This window comes from Pipistrellus hanaki (assembly GCF_964339955.1).
Source record: "Pipistrellus hanaki genome assembly, chromosome: 11".
Classification (NCBI taxonomy): Eukaryota; Metazoa; Chordata; class Mammalia; order Chiroptera; family Vespertilionidae; genus Pipistrellus; species Pipistrellus hanaki.
The window spans coordinates 16757876-16777612 of record NC_140513.1 but is presented as its reverse complement, the minus strand read 5'-3'; the positions used below and the strand labels follow the sequence as shown (position 1 = coordinate 16777612).

The following is a 19737-nucleotide window of genomic DNA, read 5'->3' as shown; positions in this document are numbered from 1 at the left end:
AGAGATAGAAACATCAATGATGACAGAGAATCATTATCATCTGCCTCCTGCATGCCCCACACTGGGGATCAATCCTGCAACCTGGGCTCATGCCCTAACTGGGAATCCAACTGGGACCTGGTTCCACACCGGCCAGGCAATGCTTTATGTTTTTAAAGTCATTTCTGATACTAAAATGAGATTGTCATTGTATTTTTCTCACGTTTCTTTCCTTCCTTCCTTCCTTCCTTCCTTCCTTCCTTCCTTCCTTCCTTCCTTTTTTCCTTCTTCCTTCCTTCCTTCCTTCCTTCCTTCCTTCCTTCCTTCCTTCCTTCCTTCCTTCCTTCCTTCCTTCCTTCTTTCCTTCCATTGCCTGAGTCCATCTAGACATTACTTTAGTACTTGAAAATTTTGTATTTTCCTCCATGTTGAATAACAACCACCAGAGAAGAAACAAACACTCTTTTGTCATGAATTAACGGGTACAATTTGGCAATGTGGCAATTCTAACACGAACAGTATAAGGAAGAGAGATGCAAATTTGATTCCTCCTAGAAAACTGATGGAGTTAAAATAGCCTTCTGTGCATAAGGTAGCAAATGATCTTTTTTTTTTTTTAAAGCGTGAAAAGACAGAGTAATAGTCTATAATAAGGACAGATTACTTGAATATGTTCTAAGAATAGCTTGCAATTATTAACAAAGTAGTAGCTATTTTGCCTCATTTAAAATCCCCCTGGGTCACTTAGGATATGGCTAATAAGGGGGAAAACTGTCAAAACTCTTATCAGTTTCTGGAGTCTTATTTTCAACTCAGATTTATATAATTTAAAACACAGAGAAGATGTTTCTTGGGGAGGACAATTTGGCCCTATTGAAGTTTTAAATGCTCCAATCCTTTGACTTAGAAGTTCTACTGCTGAGAATTTACCCCATGGATACAGTCACAAAATTACATCTAAGGTGTATATAGAGGAAGGTTCATTGTAGCTCTGTTTATAAAGCAAGTAAGGCACTGTCACCAGCGAAATAATCTCTCAGCAGCAGGCTGGCAAAATAACCTGAGGTACATCTGTGAACTGCCTGGCAGCAGTTACAGAGGAGGTGGGACTCCATGTGCTGAGATAGGAAAGTCTTGGCGACACATCACTAAGTGAGAAAAAAGGGAGCTGAGAAGCAGGACGTACATGGTATAATTCCTTTTATGTAAAAAAAAAATAAAGATCCCGCCAGGCCAGTGTGGCTCAGTGGTTGAGCGTCAATTTCCAGCCAGGGCTCATGCCCAGATTGCAGGTTGATCCCTGCGGGGGGGGGGGGGGGGGGGGGGGACTATAGGAGACAACCCATCAATGGTTCTCTCTCACCTCTCTCTCCCTCTCTCCTCCCTTCCCCTCTCTAAAATCAATAAAAACATTTTTTTTAAAAAAAGAACAAAAGGTCCCTATAGATAATACTTTGGTATATTATGTTTTCCCACAAGTAGAATATGTGCAAAATCTAGACTAGAGGAATGGATGGGGGTGTGTTAAGGGGTGAAAAGCTGTTCCTTTTACTTTTTTGTGTATTGTTTGAATTCTCCTATCATGTGTACTTATTAGTTTGATTTACATTTATTGAAATGCTGTATTTATCTGGACTAGTTGTATTTCCTTCTTCCTATCTTTCTTTTTTTAAATATATATATTTTATTGATTTCAGAGAGGAAAGGAGAGGGAGTGATAGAAACATCAATGATGAGAGAGAATCATTGATTCGCTACCTCCCACACGCCCCCTTCTGGGGATTGAGCCTGCAACCCATGCACATGCCCTTGACAGGAATGGAACCTGGGACCCTTCAGTCCGCAGATCGACGCTTTATCCACTGAGCCAAACCAGCTAGGGCTCTTCCTACCTTTCTGATAGCCATGGATACACAGATATCGATACAGATAGTCACTACATATTGGCATCTAAAGCAGACAACGACATGATTGGCAGAAGTCAGGAAAGGCATTCCACCTCTCTTTGGAATTATGCTCACTTCATGGAGTTTGCGTCCTTCGTCGTCATCAGAATGCCGAGGACCATGTTCTCTTTCTCCTCAGGTGCGCCGCTGTGCTTTGCCCTTCCAATGCTCTCAGCTGTGTCCCGTTACACCCAGTCACATAGTGGCTGTTCTGAGGCCGGCAAGGAGCCGTGGGAGCGCTGCCCATGCTGAGGCCCAGGCCCTGTCTGCTCCTGCCTCCTGCCCACCAGCATTTCCTCCTGGCCTGGCACGTCTTCCTGGGACCGGACTACCACTGCCGCTGCCACCACCTCTTCTTGCCATCTAAATTTAGGGAGCTAGGTTCTGAGATCTAGAAGCCCAGGTTTAGAGTCGTCTCTTATCCTGAGCCCAACACGCTACCTTGAGAGCTTCCCAAACTGCTGCCTCATGTGCAGTAGTCCCTCTCGGATGGAAAGTCCAAGTGGGAGAGACATGTTAGATCATTCAATCCCTCCTTGTTGGATCACTCAATCCCCTGGACACAGACCAGGAGGCACACGGTATAATTCCTTTTCTGTAAAGAATAAAAGATCCCTCCAGGCCAGAGATTGAAATAAACAAACATACTGGTTCACCAGGCATCGCCAAACGTTTCCACCCAGCCTCGACCTCTTCCAGCTCGGGATTGGCAAACGCTCCCGGTGTTGTAAGAGGCCTCCAGTGTGGGGGGCAGAGGACCTGACATCAGAGTGTTTTGCATTTTCAACATCTCATTTGTTCTGGGACGTTTTGGCACGTGTGTGGAGCCGGCGAGTGTGCGGAGTTCAGCTAAACAAAACGTGAGCAGCCGAAACATGTCTGTGTTCCTGACCAAGTGCTCTGGAGCCAGGCTGTCTGGAAGGCAACCGATGCTGGCTCTGCCTTAGCTGTCCTCGTCCATAAACTCAGAGGGGGTAAAGCCTAAGCCTAGTTAACCCTAAGCCTAGTTAAGCTAAGCTTAGTTAAGCTAAACTCGTTAAGCCTAAGCCTAAGCCTAATTAAGCTAAGCCTAGTTAAGCTAAACCTAGTTAAGCTAAGCCTAGTTAAGCCTAAGCCTAAGCCTAGTTAAGCTAAGCCTAGTTAAGCTAAGCCTAGTTAAGCCTAAGCCTAAGCCTAGTTAAGCTAAGCCTAGTTAAGCTAAGCCTAGTTAAGCCAAGCCTAGTTAAGCTAAGCTTAGTTAAGCTAAGCCTAGTTAAGCCTAAGCCTAAGCCTAGTTAAGCTAAGCCTAGTTAAGCTAAGCCTAGTTAAGCCAAGCCTAGTTAAGCTAAGCTTAGTTAAGCTAAGCCTAGTTAAGCCAAGCCTAGTTAAGCTAAGCTTAGTTAAGCCAAGCCTAGTTAAGCCAAGCCTAGTTAAGCTAAGCCTAGTTAAGCTAAGCTTAGTTAAGCTAAGCCTAGTTAAGCTAAGCCTAGTTAAGCCTAAGCCTAAGCCTAAGCCTAGTTAAGCCAAGCCTAGTTAAGCTAAGCTTAGTTAAGCTAAGCCTAAGCCTAGTTAAGCTAAGCCTAGTTAAGCTAAGCCTAAGGCTAGTTAAGCTAAGCCTAGTTAAGTGAAGCCTAGTTAAGCCAAGCCTAGTTAAGCTAAGCCTAGTTAAGCTAAGCTTAGTTAAGCTAAGCCTAGTTAAGCCTAAGCCTAAGCCTAGTTAAGCTAAGCCTAGTTAAGCTAAGCCAAGTTAAGCTAAGCCTAGTTAAGCTAAGCCTAAGCCTAGTTAAGCCTCCAAGTGTTCTGACGACTAAGTTTAAAACTGAGGAGGAATCCTTAGCAGAGTGCCATTCACATAGCCAGTCTCCAGGAAACTTAGTTGCCATTATTATTATTATTATCACCAGTAGCCCTGCGTACAAATCTGTGTGCCAGTAGCTCACTGCCACCTTCCTGTAGCTCTCTGCCCACTGCCCTGCCCTCCTGTAGCTCCCCCCACCATCCCACCCCCACCCCCATAGCTTTGCTGCCCTGGCCCCTCCTGTAACTCTCCGCCCCCGCTTGTAGTTTGCTGCCCCATCCTCCTGCAGCTCTGTGATCAATTTGTTCTGCGGTCGGATAATTAGCATATTCCTCTCTTATTATATAGGGTTATTATTTTTACCACCACTATCATTGCTAGTTTTAGGTTCATAACGACAGAATGGACTTTTGGGTAAGGAGTAAATGGCAAAACAAAATCCAAAGAAGTACCTTCATTCATCGAGTCTTTCAATTCCCTCAGATGTGCTTGGTTTCGTTTTTGTTGTTCTTCATTTCAACTTGGCAGCAGCACCTTGAGACAGTTCTGTTTCCTCGTTTCATGCCGAGTTCCAATTCCGTTTGACACTTACTAGCCAAGTGATGTTATCTCTTTATCTCCCTGTGCCTCAGTTTTCTCCTCTGTAAAATGGGAGGGGAGTGATGATAGTACCTAACTCAGTGGATTGTTGTAAAGGTAAGTGAGTGATGTGTATCCAATCAGAATGGCGCCTGGCACACACAATAAGCACTATATACATATCTGCCAGCTTTGCTTTGTATTATAGATGAGAAAGTGCATTTGTGACCATCTAGCACGTGAAGTCGTTGCTCTTCTTAGCATCCTGGAATCATAGAGGAAGCTGGTCCCACCTCATTGCTCACATGGGGAATCTATGGCCCAGGAACAATAGGGGCTTGTCTAAGTCACCCAGGACTCCTGACCCCTAGTTCAGGGCTCATGTGGCTTCATGGTGGAAATAACCCAATGGGTTACAAGTGATGATGTGGCGATTCTGCAGGGGGACTCAGCTATGTTATTTCTAACATTTAGGACTTGCACAGAATTCTCTACCGTGTTACCGGTACAGAAAGTGCTCAACCTTATCACCATTGTGGGTTATCAAGTAATATCAAGGAACAGATCTTACTTTCTTTTTAAAAAAATATATTTTATTGAGTTTTTACAGAGAGGAAAGAAGAGGGATAGAGAGTCAGAAACATGGATGAGAGAGAAACATCGATCGGCTGCATCCTGCCCACTCCCCACTGGAGATGTGCCCACAGCCAAGCCACAAGCCCTTGACCGGAACTGAACCTGGGACCCTTGAGTCCACACGCCAACACTTTGTCCACTGAGCCAAACCGGTTAAGGCAGATCTTACTTTCTCCTTCGTGGTCTTCAGAAAAAAATACTTGGTGTTTGGCAAATAATTTGATGTTATGAATATTAAAGTGAAAATACAGCTATACATTTAGGCAATTATTTAAATAGTAACACTGTGGGAAAGACCTTTAAAACAGATCTCAGATATAACCCACTTGTATCTACAAAAGATTTTCAAACGATCCAGTGCTAGGCATCAGAACTGTTGCTAATAGGCTAGCTATACTAACTGTTCAGTGTAATCAGTAACAATTTTGCATCTAAACTCTATGATGTTTCTTAAGGGTTTAGGTGTTAGAGAATTCGTTCAAACTCCACTGGTGACATTTGAACTAATCAATGTCTTCTTTTCCTACCTAAAATTATTTCTCTTGACTTTGTAATTTGTTACAAACAAAACAAAGCAGGCAGTTCCCTCTTTGACTAATAGATGGTAAGTTCGAGGCCACGTTGAGTAAAAGAGAAGTTACCTAAATGGAAAATGCTGGTCAAAACTAAGCAATGAAGAATGGATAGAATTCTCTACCTCACATTGGGTATTGTAGGTTGAATGGGTGCATGACTAGGAAGAACAGTGGGATGATAGGACACCTACTTGTCCTTTTGACCAAGCCTTTTAAGCTGACTCCGGGTTCTGCTCCTTAGTTTTGTGGGATCAGAAAATCACTTGCCAACTTGGCTTTCAGTCCCCTCATCTACAGACCCATTTTATTCCCTTACAGTGGCTGGACATTGTAGGGGGCCTACCAAGTATCAGCTCTCCATTTAGCTAACAACATGGGAAGCCTGAATATAATTAGAATCGTGGTTGGTGACCTTGAAGTCAGAGCCAGGAGAAAGTTGTAATATCTAATGGCGTTGAGCTCAGATAACTGATCTCTCATAAGGTTGTGTCTACTAAGCAAACTCAATATTCAAGGTAGCCGGACAGGCACTTGGCAAAGCTGAGTGGGCACCTCCACGATCATTTTATGCTCAATCACCCAGCTTCTCGGTTTTCAGACAGACCACCCTCCTCTTCTGTGCTCAGCTATATCAGTAGCACGGGCTCTGCAGCAGCATTAAACAGGTAGTTATAATCCAACCATGTCTGCGAGGACATTCTGACTCCTTAATAGAAAAAGCTCATCGGATCCCCATTTGCAGGTTGATTTTCCCATAATGTAATTCTCAGAATGTCACCTTACTTCGTAGCGTAACCTATAGAAAGCTGTCACGCTGGCGATCCGATTTCAGCATAACATCACGTTCAAAGAATAGTTGTCTAGAAGGCAAAAGTCCAGTGAGAACAGCAAATGGGGTTGATTGTAGAAGCCACAACAAAACATCTTGAGTTCTCTCTCCCTGGTTTTCTAGTCTTAATATCTCAGCCCCTTTATTTTTAAACTCTTGAATTTTAAAAACTGTTCACCAAGCCCTTTTGGTTCTTTTTTTGTTAATCCTCACCTGAAGATACTTTTCCATTTATTTATTTTTTTTATTTTTTAGAGAGAGAGTGGAAGGAAGGGAGAAAGAGAGAGAGAGAAACATCCATGTGAGAGAGACACATCGATTGGTTGCCTCCTGCACACACCCCGACTAGAACCGGGAACACGCCTGCAACTGAGGTATGTCTCCTTGACCAGAATTGAGCCCAGATCCTTCAGTTCACAGGCCAGCACTCTATCCACTGAGCCAAATCAGCAAGGGCTGGTTCTTTTTTCTTCATCCCTTCTCTCCTTTTCTCAGTCTTTGATCTCCCCCCTGCCTCCTACTTCCCATATCCCCCATTCCCTTTCCAAGTGCAGGCTATTTGAGACAGTCTGGACCGTGCATTTTTCCCAGCACTCTACCCCTTTCTCTGATTCTGCATTGTGACATCCAGGGACCGGCTGGCCCATGGGAGGTGTAAGGGCACACAGGTCCCTTTGGCTCACAGGGGGAGGTGTCAGAGCAAAACTCTCTTTATCTCTAGAACATAACATTTAACGTGTTTTCTTTCCCCTCTCATCTAAATGATGGCGACTGAGCTGTGAGTGGGTCTTCTGGTTCTTCCCACTGCTGTGCCTCGGGCTTGAGGCACCAGCTCAAGTCAGAGTGGCCTCTGCAGAGGATCGAAACTGGCTCTCTGCCTTGCTCTGGCCGCTCCACCTCTTCCTCTTCTCCAGGTTCCTCAGAGGCTCCACTGGGACCCTTGCCAACCTCCCCTTGCATTTCCCAACGCCTAGAACAGGGCTTCTGCCTGAAGCACACAGAAGTGGACATAGACTGCTTAACTACCTTTTTGGTTTGTTTTTAAAGAATATTCAATGATACAAAAAAATTTTGAATATATTTAAAATCAGCCGAAACCGGTTTGGCTCAGTGGATAGCGCATCAGCCTGAGGACTGAAAGGTCCCAGGTTCGATTCTGGTCAAGGGCATGTACCTTGGTTGCAGGCATATCCCCAGTAGGGGGTGTGCAAGAGGCAGCTGACCAATGATTCTCATCGATGTTTCTAACTCTATCCTTCTCTCTTCCTCTCTGTAAAAAATTCAATAAAATATATTTTGAAAGTAAATAAATAATAAATAAAATCAGTATATACCCAACGTATTATAGAATAACAACTTTGTAAAAGAGAAATGCGTTGGCAGCTGTATTCACAGGAAAACCAGGAGGAAATACACCAGAAGGATCAAGGTGATGGATGGCTACGTTTAATACCTGTCGTCCCATCGCGCTTAGGAACCAGCTTTGAACAGAGTGAGCTCCGTTCTCTGCGGGTACTCCCGACTGTGCTGAGAGTTTGCAGTTTCACAGTGTCGCAGTACTCCCAGAAAATACTTGCCAGGAAAATACATAATTTACAGGACGGCTACGAAAGTGGCTTGCTGGGCCTCCCAGGGAGGGGAGGGGTCTGGACGTCTTCCTAATGGGTTATTACTTCATTTCCGACGTCCCACGAGGCACATTTTCCCTGAACGGTTTGCTACTGTAAGCTCATTACACTTTCCCTGGAATTTCCACTTCCCCCAGATCTTCTCCCCGGGATGAGTTTCCCAAGATTCTTTCTCAGAATCAGCTTTTTCAACAGTTTCCTCATAGGCATAGCAAACATGGTCTATTTCATATGGGCTAATGTCTTCAACAGAAAGACATTTCTGGTTTTGTAGACTGACGGCTCATGTGTTTTCAATGATATATTTTACTGCCAATGAAATCATGAGGGCAGACTCATAATGCATTTGAGTGAGGACAACGGACAAACAGAAACACGATCAGGAGAGCAAGTATCTTGTTCAGAGGGACGTATGGAGCATCTATCCCATGTCTTCATCATGCAACACTCCAGGCTTTGGACATGCATCAGCCAACATTCTTGTCCTCGAGGAGCCTGTAGTTTGGAAGAAGAAGAAGAAGAAGAAGAAGAAGATGTGCAAACAGTTAAGTGTATAAAGGGTTAAAGTGCTCCAGGTGCTGATGTAGAAAGATCCACAGCCTTGGAATGGATGAAAGAAGGAGGGAGTGATGAGTTCTGTTTGGAGGAAGCAGAAGAGGTGTCTGTATTTTCCAGGGCTCTTTGAGTTGCAAGTGACAGAAACACCACTCAAACTAACGTAAGCAAAGGGGAGATTTGTTATTGTATATCGTTTAGGAAGTTCAGAGATGGCTCTGGCTTTATGAGTAACCAGATCTGGGACTCAGACAATGTCATTAGAATCCGTCTCTCTCTCTCTGTCTTTCAGTTCTGCTTTTCTTTGCAAGCTGACCTTTCTTCAATGCAGATGCATCTCTTCTGTGTGGCTTGGAAAAATTGCCTCAGATGTTCTTCATCCCAGCTTATCCTTAGTGGAAAGGGAGACTTTTTCCTCCTAGTATTCATGTGTCTTCCCCTAGAAATGTCTCTTATTGGTCCTGCTTGGGTCCTTTAGCCACATTTTGACCAATCTCTATTGCAATGAGATAAATAGTATGATTGGCACAACCTGTGTCACATGCAAGTCCTCATCAAGAGATGAGCTGGGCTACGTGTGACTAACTATGGCTGGCATTCCCACCATGCCACCGACAGTGGGGGTAGATGGATTCTCTGAGAGAAGGAAGGCTGAGCAGATGATCAGTCTAGCTTCATTGATATTTAAGCTATGTTGTCAACAAAGAAGAATTTTTTTTGTCAGATGAAGTGAGGGAAATCTATTTTCCTTAGAGGAAGCAGTTAAGAACCAAACCAGGAAAGCATGAACCGGCTTTGTAGATCAGGAAACTACAATGGGTTGTTGAGGTTGGAGCATACGGTTTGGGGGTGTCATGGCTTGAGATGAAGGTGAGAGATAGAGAGGGGCCTCATAGGCTAGGCTAAAGAACTTGCTCTTTTCTCTGCTTGCAGTGGGAGACATTCGGGGGTTTTAGGCAAAGCTTGGTCACAGTCAGATTTCCATTTTAGAATATCACTCTGACAGCAACACAGAGGGTGACTCGCTCAGAGCTAATACCCAGGAGCAAGAAGACTAGTGAGAAACCCCTGCAATTCTTCTTCGTTGACAACATCCAGATGGAAATGAGGTATATGCAGTTAAGGGCTACAGATCACTCGAGACACTAATGTAGACGAGTCTACGTGTGTAGGTGGGGAGATAAATGTGAGAATATTGAAGTAGTAATAAAGGATATGGTAAGGAAGCAGAAGATGTGGAAAAAGACAAGCAAAATCAAAGGACTTGATCTTTTACAAAAGGGAAGTTCTAGGACAACTAAGATTCCTGACTTGAATAGTCATCGCTGAGAGGAGGAATACAGAAGGAGCAGGTGTGAGAGTAGGGGAGGAGGGATGGCCGAGATGATGACCCCAAGGATTGAGTTTGAGGGACTGGATATGAACAGTTGGGAGTTGGATGTGGGGGTCTGGAGGTCAAGGGAGAGATTGAGGTTGAAAATGTAGATCTGCAAGTTATCACTTATGTAGGTTGTATAAATGATGAGAGTAAAGGAAATCATGTAGGCTGAATGTCCAAAGATCAGTGGTTTGTTTGGGCATTCATTGGGAAGGGGAAACCTGGGAAGTAGCAGACTAATTGGGTGAGAAGCACAGCTCAGACCTCAGGAGTGCAAGCAAGCAAGTACCTGGCTTGAACTTGCCATACTTTAGTACATCTCTAATTCATGAGTGCACATCTTACATCTTATATTGTTAGGAGTGACTTCAGGACCTAACTCCATCACCATGGAATGGGACTCGACTAATTGAATAATTCTGTAACAGCCATAAATGGGGCCAAGTTCAGGGACCGAGTCCAGGGTTCTCTGACGGAACACAAATGTGAACGTGCTGATGCTGATGTCTGGTTGCATATGTTAACAACTGGCTCTTAGCTTTAACTCAATAAGGAGTTTCCCCATGGAAAATACGAATACAGCACAGATGGGAAATACTGTTTTCCCACTATTGCCTGTTCCTACACCAGCACTCTCTGGTCTGTGTGGCTCAAAGCCAAGACATGCCCTTGCCTCATCCCCTAGATCTGTTTAGTCCCGAGTCTGATAAATTACGGTTGTTATATTTGTCCTCTTCTTTCCATTCTGATTGAAACAGCCTAAGCTAGTGTGAGCTTGTTAGTCTATCCTTTCCCACCACATTCTGGGTGAATGTAGCATCCTTCTAAGACATTTAATGATATTTTCATCCACAGGTCAGAAAACTCTGACCATAGGCTCAATCTGGCCTACCATCTGTGTTTGTAAATAAAGATTTATTTTTAGAACACAGCCTACACATTCATTTATATATTGTCTAAGGCTGTTTCACATGGCAATGGCAGCATTAAGTTGTTGCAATAGACACCGTTTTTCCTGCAAAACCTAACATATTTACTGTTTGGCTCTTTAAAGGAAAAGTATCCCAACCCCTATTAATCTGTCCTATACACCACTGCCAGATTCATGTTCAAAAAATGTCATTTCACTATATCACACTCTAGCTTAGAACCCTACAGTGCATTAATTGGCAATACACTAAAGTTCCAACTTGCTGTCCTGACATCCAAGGCCCTCAGTGATCTAGTCCTGGCCAGACTTTTGAATCATTCCTCTCTACTTCTAAAGGCAAACCTGACTTCCCACTTATATTTCCTTGTTCATTGTCCCTGGAATCTGAAGTGCATTTCTGCCCTCATTTGCACTGTTCTCTTTGCCTGGAATACACCTCCCATTAATCTGTATCTACCTAATTCCTACCTATTCTTTAAAAACTAACTTAAATCTGCAGCTTTCATGATTATATATGTTCCCAGTGGCCATCAGTGAATCAACTGCTCAAGATATAAAGATTCCCTACCCAAAACATCTGGTAATATGTGTTCTGTTCAAGACATGAGTCACCAATATGATGGTGGGCAACGGTGGAGTGAGCACTTTCTTGTGGATAGCTTAGGAAAGGTTTGCAAATGACCAAGTAATTAGAACATTGTCTTAGTCCATACTGTAGACTGGGTAGCTTATCAACAACAGACATTTATTCTTCACAGCTCTGGAGGATGGGAAGTGCAAGATCAAGGTCTAGCAGATTCAATCTCTGGTTGGGGCTGGCTTCCTGGTTCACAGGCGGTGTCTTTTTGCTGTGTCTCCACGGAGAGCAAGGCGCCAAAGAACTCACTGAGGTCTCTTTTAGAAGAGCACTAATTAGCTTCATGCTCATGACCTAATCACCTCCCAAAGGCCCCACCTCCTAATATTATCAGATTGGGATTTGGGTTTCAACATATGAATTTTGGGGAGGATACAAATATTCAGTCTGTAACGAACACACAACCTTCAACAAACATTTATGGAATTATTGAGTCATCAGCATCTTGTATTCTTGACATACTATATCTTGGCTCTGTATTTAAATGTAGGACCATCCATATCCTGATAGTCGATGAGAATGAATGATAAAAGTCCAGTAAACCTGCTCTGGAGGAATCCTAGACTGTAGGGACAGTGGCTGGTCCTTGCTTTTTCATGTGGTAACTGAGTGCCTGGGCAGGTGGACTTTCCTAACCTGGCCTCACTTTTCTTGCCTACTGTCATATATTGCGTGTTCTTGGACATACCCTGGGATTAAACAGCATCAATAATGCACCATTGATTAGATTTTGGGGGGTAAATAGTAAGTTTCTAAAATATTCTTGGGCCTCACAGTGTCTCTGATTTGTATATGTCCCAGAAATATTACAAGGTATTTCTTAAGATCTGGGCATTGCACCGGGAACTTGGTTATAACAAGTTATTGCTATGTGGATTTGAATAGCAGTGGTGTGAGCACATACCCAGAAACATAGCAACTACATAAAATAAAAGCTTCTGTTAACACAGAGGACAGCAGCCAGCCTTCTCTGTTATTGTCTTCTCCGGGATTTGGCTGTCATGTTGTAAGATGCCATTTTGTCTGGTCTAACAGGCGTCTCTCTGCATATGTGAGTAAGGCAAAATAATTCAGGACAGTAGCTGTCTCGGCACATTGGAAGGAAAACATGGGACAAGTAAGCTAGCATAAGGGAAAGCCTTTCTGTTCTTAAATTAATCACATCCATGTGCTGTTTATTTTATTTTTTTAATTTTCAGTTACATTGGACATACAATATTATATTAGTTTCAGGTGTACAACTTAGTGACTAGGCCTTATGAAGTGATCACTGTACTCATCTGAAACCATACATAGTTGTTGTAATATTATTGGCTATATTCCCTGTGCTGTACTTGACCTGACTACTTTTGTAACTAACAGTTTGCACATCTTAATCCTTTCCTTTTTCACCCACTGCTCCCCAACCTCCCCTCTCTTCTGGCAACTGTCAAAGCGGTCTCTGTATCTATATGTCTGTTTCTGTTCTGTTTGTCCATTTGTTTTGTTTCTCAGATTCCACATATAAGTGAAATCCTATGGTATTTGTCTTTGTCTGACTTATTTTACTTAGCACAATATCCTTTAGGTCCATCACAAATGTCAGGGTTTCATTCTTTTTATGGCTGAGTAATATTCCAATATATCTTCTTTACCCATTTGTCTACGAATAGATATTTCGGTTGCTTCCATATCTTAACTATTACAAATAATGCTGCAATGAACATGGGGATGCAGATGCATTTTTGAATTAGTGTTTTGGGTTTCTTGGATAAATGCCCAGTCACATGATGATTATTGGTTACATTTGCAGAGTATGGAGAAGAAAAGTCTTAAGTGTGCACTCCAATAGAAAGGGTATGCTGTGAATACAAGGGAAATACACCCCTAAAAAAAAAACTAAAAAAAAACAAAAAAAAAACAATTTTTAGGCTTTCCTTAAAAGTAGTATGTGCCAATAAGAATAATAGCAAATAACATTTATTGAGTGTTTACTATGTGCCAGGCATTGTTCTAAGTCCTTTACATGTATTATCTCACTTAACACATGCCTCAACCATATGCTTTGGGTACTATTATCGTCTCTTCTTTATGTAAGAGAAGGCTTAGACCTAGGAGGTAAAAGGACTTGCCAGAGGTGAGCAAATTGTTTGCAAATGGTAGAGTCAGGAGTTGGATGCAGGCAGACCAACCCCAGAGTTCATATTTATCAGAACCTCGGCGAGCCCCACCCACATGAGATGCCCCCGCCCGCACAAGGCTAGTTTAAGAAAGAGCACACACCTAGTTTGCATCATTGGGTTAAGTCCAACGGGATGATTTGTCCTACGACATTTGAAATCACCTGGTATGATAAGTGTATTTGATTTCGATCAAAGAACTCTACCCTAAAACTCCCACTGTGTTTTTTTTTCTATCCTATTTTCATTTTATAACAGCCTCTGTGTTTTTTATCAAGACATTTTAATTCTTTGTCTCCAAATTAACACTGCACAGAACATGAGTGTGAGTGTGTGTGTGTGTGTGTGTGTGTGTGTGTCTAGAAGCCACCTTTTCTCCTGGATTAAATTGTTATAGCTTGGCTGAGGGAGGAGAATTGCTCCCACTCACTGAGCCCACAGCAGACATGTTCGGGGAAGGCTGCTATTTGCAGCACACCCAGCGACGGAGGGGCAGGTGACGGTGCGTGTATGCCCAGCCAGCATCTCTGCAAGTGTCTGTACAGATGTGCGCTGCCGCTGCCGCTGCCGCTGCCGCTGCTGCTGCTGCTGCCTGCCTTCCAGTTTCCTGGAGCCAACACCCACCCTCTCTCACAGCCTCTCTCTCTCTCTCTTTATTTTCAAGGAGAAAAGAAAGAGGCAGACTGAAATAGAAGGCAAGCGACAAGAGCTCGACGAGCAGATACTTCTGCTGCAGCACTGCAAGGTAAGCGGCCGAGCCACGAGCCCCTTCCCTGATTAGACACGCCACTCGCCCCGCAGAGAGCTGGGCAGAGCCGCCCCCGGCGGGCGGCATCAAGGCGCTGCCGCTGGCTGAACGAGCTCTCTTTCATTCAGCCAGGAAACCATCACTGGGCTCTTCCTGGGAATTTCTCCAAGCCAGGGCATTGTGACAGCATCCCCGGGTCTGAAAGCAGGATGCGGTGAGAGCGTGCCTGTGGACAGGTTGGGGGAGTGTGCCTGTGCAATGCAGCGGTTATATATAGAAGCCGGGAGAGAATTTCCCCAGGGCAGCGAGGGCGTGCGCCGGGCTGTGTCTCCGGTGCACAGGTGCTAAGTGTGTTTGTTCAAGGTTCTCAGAGATATCTTTAACAGAATGCTCATTTAAAAAAAAAATTTTTTTTAATATTAGCAACTTTCCTTCTTGCTGTGGAGAAAAGGAAGATAACAGCAGAGTGCTGAGCAGCCCAGTGAATTTCAGATTATTCATTTCCCCAACCCCCTACTTTAGCAATTTGGAAAGTGTTCTATTAAAACAGGCAGTTGGTCAAACGGCAGCATTTAAATGATTTGACTTGGTTGGGTCTCCATGGCACAGAGGTAGAGAGGGGTGTGGGGTGGGAAGGGAGCAGGCGCTGTTTACGTATTTCTTTTTCTTGAAAACACCATGCACTTAAGCATCATAATTGATTGCTGCCCAGGAGAAAGCTCTGTCACTGTCACAGGCTCCCTGCTTGCGGATGTTGCTCTCTGCAGGCTCAGGGCAGCGTGAGCACCTTCCTGGCCAGCCAGGACCTGCTGCTGGCCCTTCCTGCGCAGGGCTTCCGAGGCAGAGCTCCTGCCACCTCTTTGCACGTGCAGAACCACAGCGCTCAGAGGGCTGCTCGGGAGGGTGGGGCTGCCTGGCAGGGGGTCGCTAGCTCTGGATCCTTTGAGGAATGTTCATGGTGGGAGGACCTTCATGGTGGCATGTCTCATTCTTCTCTGGAAGACAGGGTGGAGCTAAATGAGTCCTCAGAATGTAAATCCTCAGCAAGCCGGCTGCTGATCTCAAATAGCAACACGACCTAAATCTGCTTCATGTATTCACCGGCTGCCATTAGCTGTAAGCAGAGGGATGAGTTGAAAAGGAGGAAAAGCAGCATGATACCGAGGACAGTGCCCCTTTCTCTCTGCTCGTCCTGTACATCCATGTATGGACCTTCCTTTGTAGGAGCTTGCAGTATGTCCTATATGCTGTTGCTCCTTCCTTAGAATATTCCTGAGGGAGGATGGAGGGCTAAAGTTAGCCTCCTCTCCTGACAGAGAGGAGGGCTGAGGAACGCTTAATAGAACCAGGTGAATTGTTCAAGGTCACTCTGGACAGAGCTGGGTCTCTGGCTCAGTGTACAGTCAACTCCTTATTTAAAAAAATGCAAAATATACTAAAATCTATAGAATTCTTGGTTAAAGATGAACTTGTTAATTAGAGGACAGAAAGATGAGAGGCTGTTTTTTGTTGTTTTTTTTTTACTAGACAGCCAGCCTCTCTCCTTTTTAAGGTCAATGTGATTTTTTTTTTTTTTTTTTTTTTTTTGCCTTTGCATTCTTTGAATAGGAAGTCAGACAATCTGCATATGTGAGAATATCAAATTTCTTTTGTCCAACTTATCATCATCATCATTCTAGAATAATGATCCAATGACTCATTTATTACTAACGTCCAGCACAGTGTGACAACATTCTCTTCCTATGCCACATATCCATTTTTCATCCATCCCTTCATCCTTCCCTCCCTCCATCCATGTCCCTATCTGTCCATGTTTCCATTCATCCATCTACCCAATCAACAGAAACAGCAGTTAAAATGACTTACTATTCTATGGGCAAACAGTGAGATTCCTTCAAGTACTTGGAAACAAGGGAATCGGATAGTTCTTAATGGTTATCCTGGTAAAAATGCTCATTTTCACTGGCTGGCTAAGGAAACAACCCGTTCTTTCACCAAGGTAACCTTGTCATAATCTGGAGGCGAGAGGACTGGAAACTATGGCAATTTAATACGTGGAGACCAGTGCATTTTTCTGGCCCTGGGGAAGACCTGTGTAGACAGAATGAGGCTGATTGCTAGCCTTGAACAATGGGAAAGGACATCTCAGAGGTCTGAAGGGGGGTTATGTGGCCCCTGGAGAGAGACCCCAGCCCTGGGCGGTACCAGTTTCATTGCATTGGTGAGGTGGAGTCTGCCCTTAGGCAAGGAGCGTCCATTAGCCTCCCCGTGACTCAGGAGAAACTTCCCTCACCACTCCTCCCCCAGTTTGTTCTGGCTTCCCCCGCCCCCAGACAATTGAGTTATTTTCATCTAAGGAAGGTGGTGCCTGACTGAGAGATACGATCACTTCAGGCACCAGAGAGAGAAATGTTCTCCTTCAGATCAGCTAACTGTTGACTCAACTTGAAGAGCATGAGTCACCCTCCCTGTGATGATTCCATTTCGAGCTTGGCAGCCTCACTGCGAGGTGCGAGCACTCATGGAAGTGGTACTTGCTCTGTGAGTCTCTTGGCAGAGACTCAGCCAGTGTTCTCCTGGCAGCAAGCAGCCTTGTCATCCTCTTGTCCCTTCTCAATAATAGTCTTTTCTTTTTTTTTCTTTTTTATTGAGTGCCTGTTAGGCGGTTGTTACTTTAAATACGTCACCTCATTAATGACCACAAAGTAGATGTTACTCTCCTTGTCTTACAAGCAAAGAAACAAATTTGTGAGACCAAGTGATTTGCTCCAAAACTTAAAGACTGTAAATGTGAGTGCCAGGCTGTCTGCCTCTATAATCTTGCTTTCTCCTAGACATTTTTTTTTTCAAATGAAATGTGTCCTTTTGAATAATTTGTCTAGATACCGACTAGCATCATCACATGTATTTACCATCATTACCATCCCATGTCTCTCTACTCTAAGTACATGATCATGGACTCCAGAAAATTTAGACCATGTGGAGACATACCACAGTAGTTATTGGAAGTTCCTTAATGTAGATAATATCAGGAAATACGTTAGTAATTAAGATTCATTTCACCAGCTTACAAAACCCCAGATTTTCCCTAAGAAATAAGTATTCTCGGTGCAAAGTTAAATTAAATAGAAGAACAATAGAATTGGATTTCATGTTTATTAAGTTATAATTCTCATGATCAAATAATCTGTGGATACTTATTCTCATGCAGTGAGATGAATTATTTAGACAAATTCATGCATCTCTTGTAAAAGTAAATAAGTAGAATACAAGACAGTAGTTTTGATACTGGTATGTTTGATTATTATGTTTGCTAATTATAGAATTTAGGGCTATACAGTGAATAACTCCACAAAATAGAATATCATTACTTTATATATGGACAATGAACAAATGTGAGAATGCAATGAAGAACCAAAGTATAAAATCCTGAAATATTAGCGGCTATAGCCCAGTAACTAGATACCTCCAGGTATTTTAAAGTCCTGGGAAAATTAAACTAAGATTTCTCTTTACAAGATCCTTAGCTATATTTAGTATCTACTATGTGTGATGTAAGAATTTCCCCCAAAAAATGCTCCCATATGGGGCCAGTAAGCAGTTTTAACAGCTGTATTATTTTTGCTGATTATAAAAGGAAGGAATGTATAATCATTGCTAAAGTGAGATTTAAAAGTACAAGAAAATATAAAGAAAGAACATAACTATATACTCACCACCCACATATAACCCACACAAGTATATCCTGCTATGCTTTTTCCCCCCAACATATTTTATTAAATTAAGATATATTCTTCTTGTTCACATGCCTCATCAGCCTGTAAATAAAATAATATTAACATTTGTATCTAAAATACATTGACCTTGACTTCTTTTATAAATTTTTTAATATGGATTCTTTCAAATTCTTATACAAAACTTTATAATTTTAGGAAATCCCATTAACATTCTTTTAATATTGTGATTTCTGGTTTTGATGTTAGCCTTGGAATGAATATCTCCATTTCAGACACGTACCTATGATGTTTCTTCTACTTCAATCATTTCAATCCAGCTAGGATTAAGAATTTATTTTTCTGTAAGGTGTGAGGTAGGAATAACATTACTTTTTACTGATGGTGAGCTAGTTGTCTCAACATGATTGATCAATTAATTCATTCTTTCCCTCGCTGATTTAAAAGTCTTGATCGCACACATATTTCTCACATATCCTAGGGTCTACCATCAATCTGCCATTCCTGTGCCAATGCCATCCTCCTTTAATCCCTCTAGGTTTTTTAATATATTAGAATATATCTCATAAGGCAAGAGCTATTCTTCTTCTTTCGAAAAATTGTCTTGGCTTCTTACACCATGGAAACGATTATTTATTTTTATTGTTTTTATTATGTGGCTGGTGATAATGTGAGTTTTTTAAAAAAAATAAATCAACTGTTGTATTCTGTCAGAACAGACCGAATGTAATATCCCCTTTGCCTCTTGGTTGGATTGCCAGAGATTTGTCTCTTTTATTGGTCAGTTCAAGGTCCCAGCACAGTGCGTATTGCCACATGAACTCCTTTGGGACTGTCACACTTACAAAGGTTTGTGTGCCCGAATCAGCACTGTCACCATCAAATTGCTAATATCACCCCCAATACATAAGCTGCGTTTGAATTATTTATCCATGAGCGGAAGACCCTGCCTGGAGTTTCCCTCTAATCCAAGCTAGGAACATTGTCATTATGTTTTTAAAACTACAGCTTTTTCTTTCAAGATTTGAAGGTGGGGGGAGGGGAGAATCAAAGACTGAATTGTGACCCTGATAACTATTTATTGTCAGCCCACCAAGGTCACTTGCTGCATAGCCTGGGGGTATCAGGAGGCTCGCTGCAGAGATATTGTACTGTGTCCCCCTTTTATGAGCCTTCAGCGCTCATTTTAGACTTTCCTCAGTTATTAGCGTGTGTGAAAGGCCAGTTTCAAATTGTAGAACATGGAACAGACAGCAGGGTACACACGGCGTAAAGGAACTTCACGTCTCATCATTTTTTCCATCGCATTGCCCCCTGTAAACCGCTTGAGTAAAAGTTCATTAAGACTCAGTTTCTTCTACCAGAAGTCTTGGTTGGCTTCTGTGTGGACTGACTCAGTTAACAAAACCTCTAAACTGGTCAGCCGGGAGGAAGAGAAGGAGACTGGAGGGGGCACACTGATGAATGAGAAAACAAGCCCAGCTGTTTCCTACTTCATGTTTAATCCTTTTTCTATTCAAGTTACTCAGATTCTACCCATCATCCACTAACACAATGTCAGTTACAGGCGAAGGAGAGATTGGGAGTAAAAGCATAAGAAGAAATCACAGTTAAACATTTCATAGCCTTTGGGTAAGGAAGTCTTA

The 19737-nt window shown here is 42.9% G+C and overlaps 1 protein-coding gene across 6 annotated transcripts in view; it reads left to right on the top strand.

The window, feature by feature from the left end:
* The window catches only part of PALM2AKAP2 (PALM2 and AKAP2 fusion), a 345927-nt gene that overhangs the window by 130108 nt on the left and 196082 nt on the right, over positions 1-19737 (top strand). For all 6 annotated transcript variants that reach the window (XM_084899296.1, XM_084899292.1, XM_084899295.1 and 3 more), the window contains exon 3: positions 14274-14354. In XM_084899296.1, the coding sequence (XP_084755422.1) occupies positions 14274-14354 (81 nt within the window). The remainder of the gene's footprint in view (positions 1-14273; positions 14355-19737) is intronic.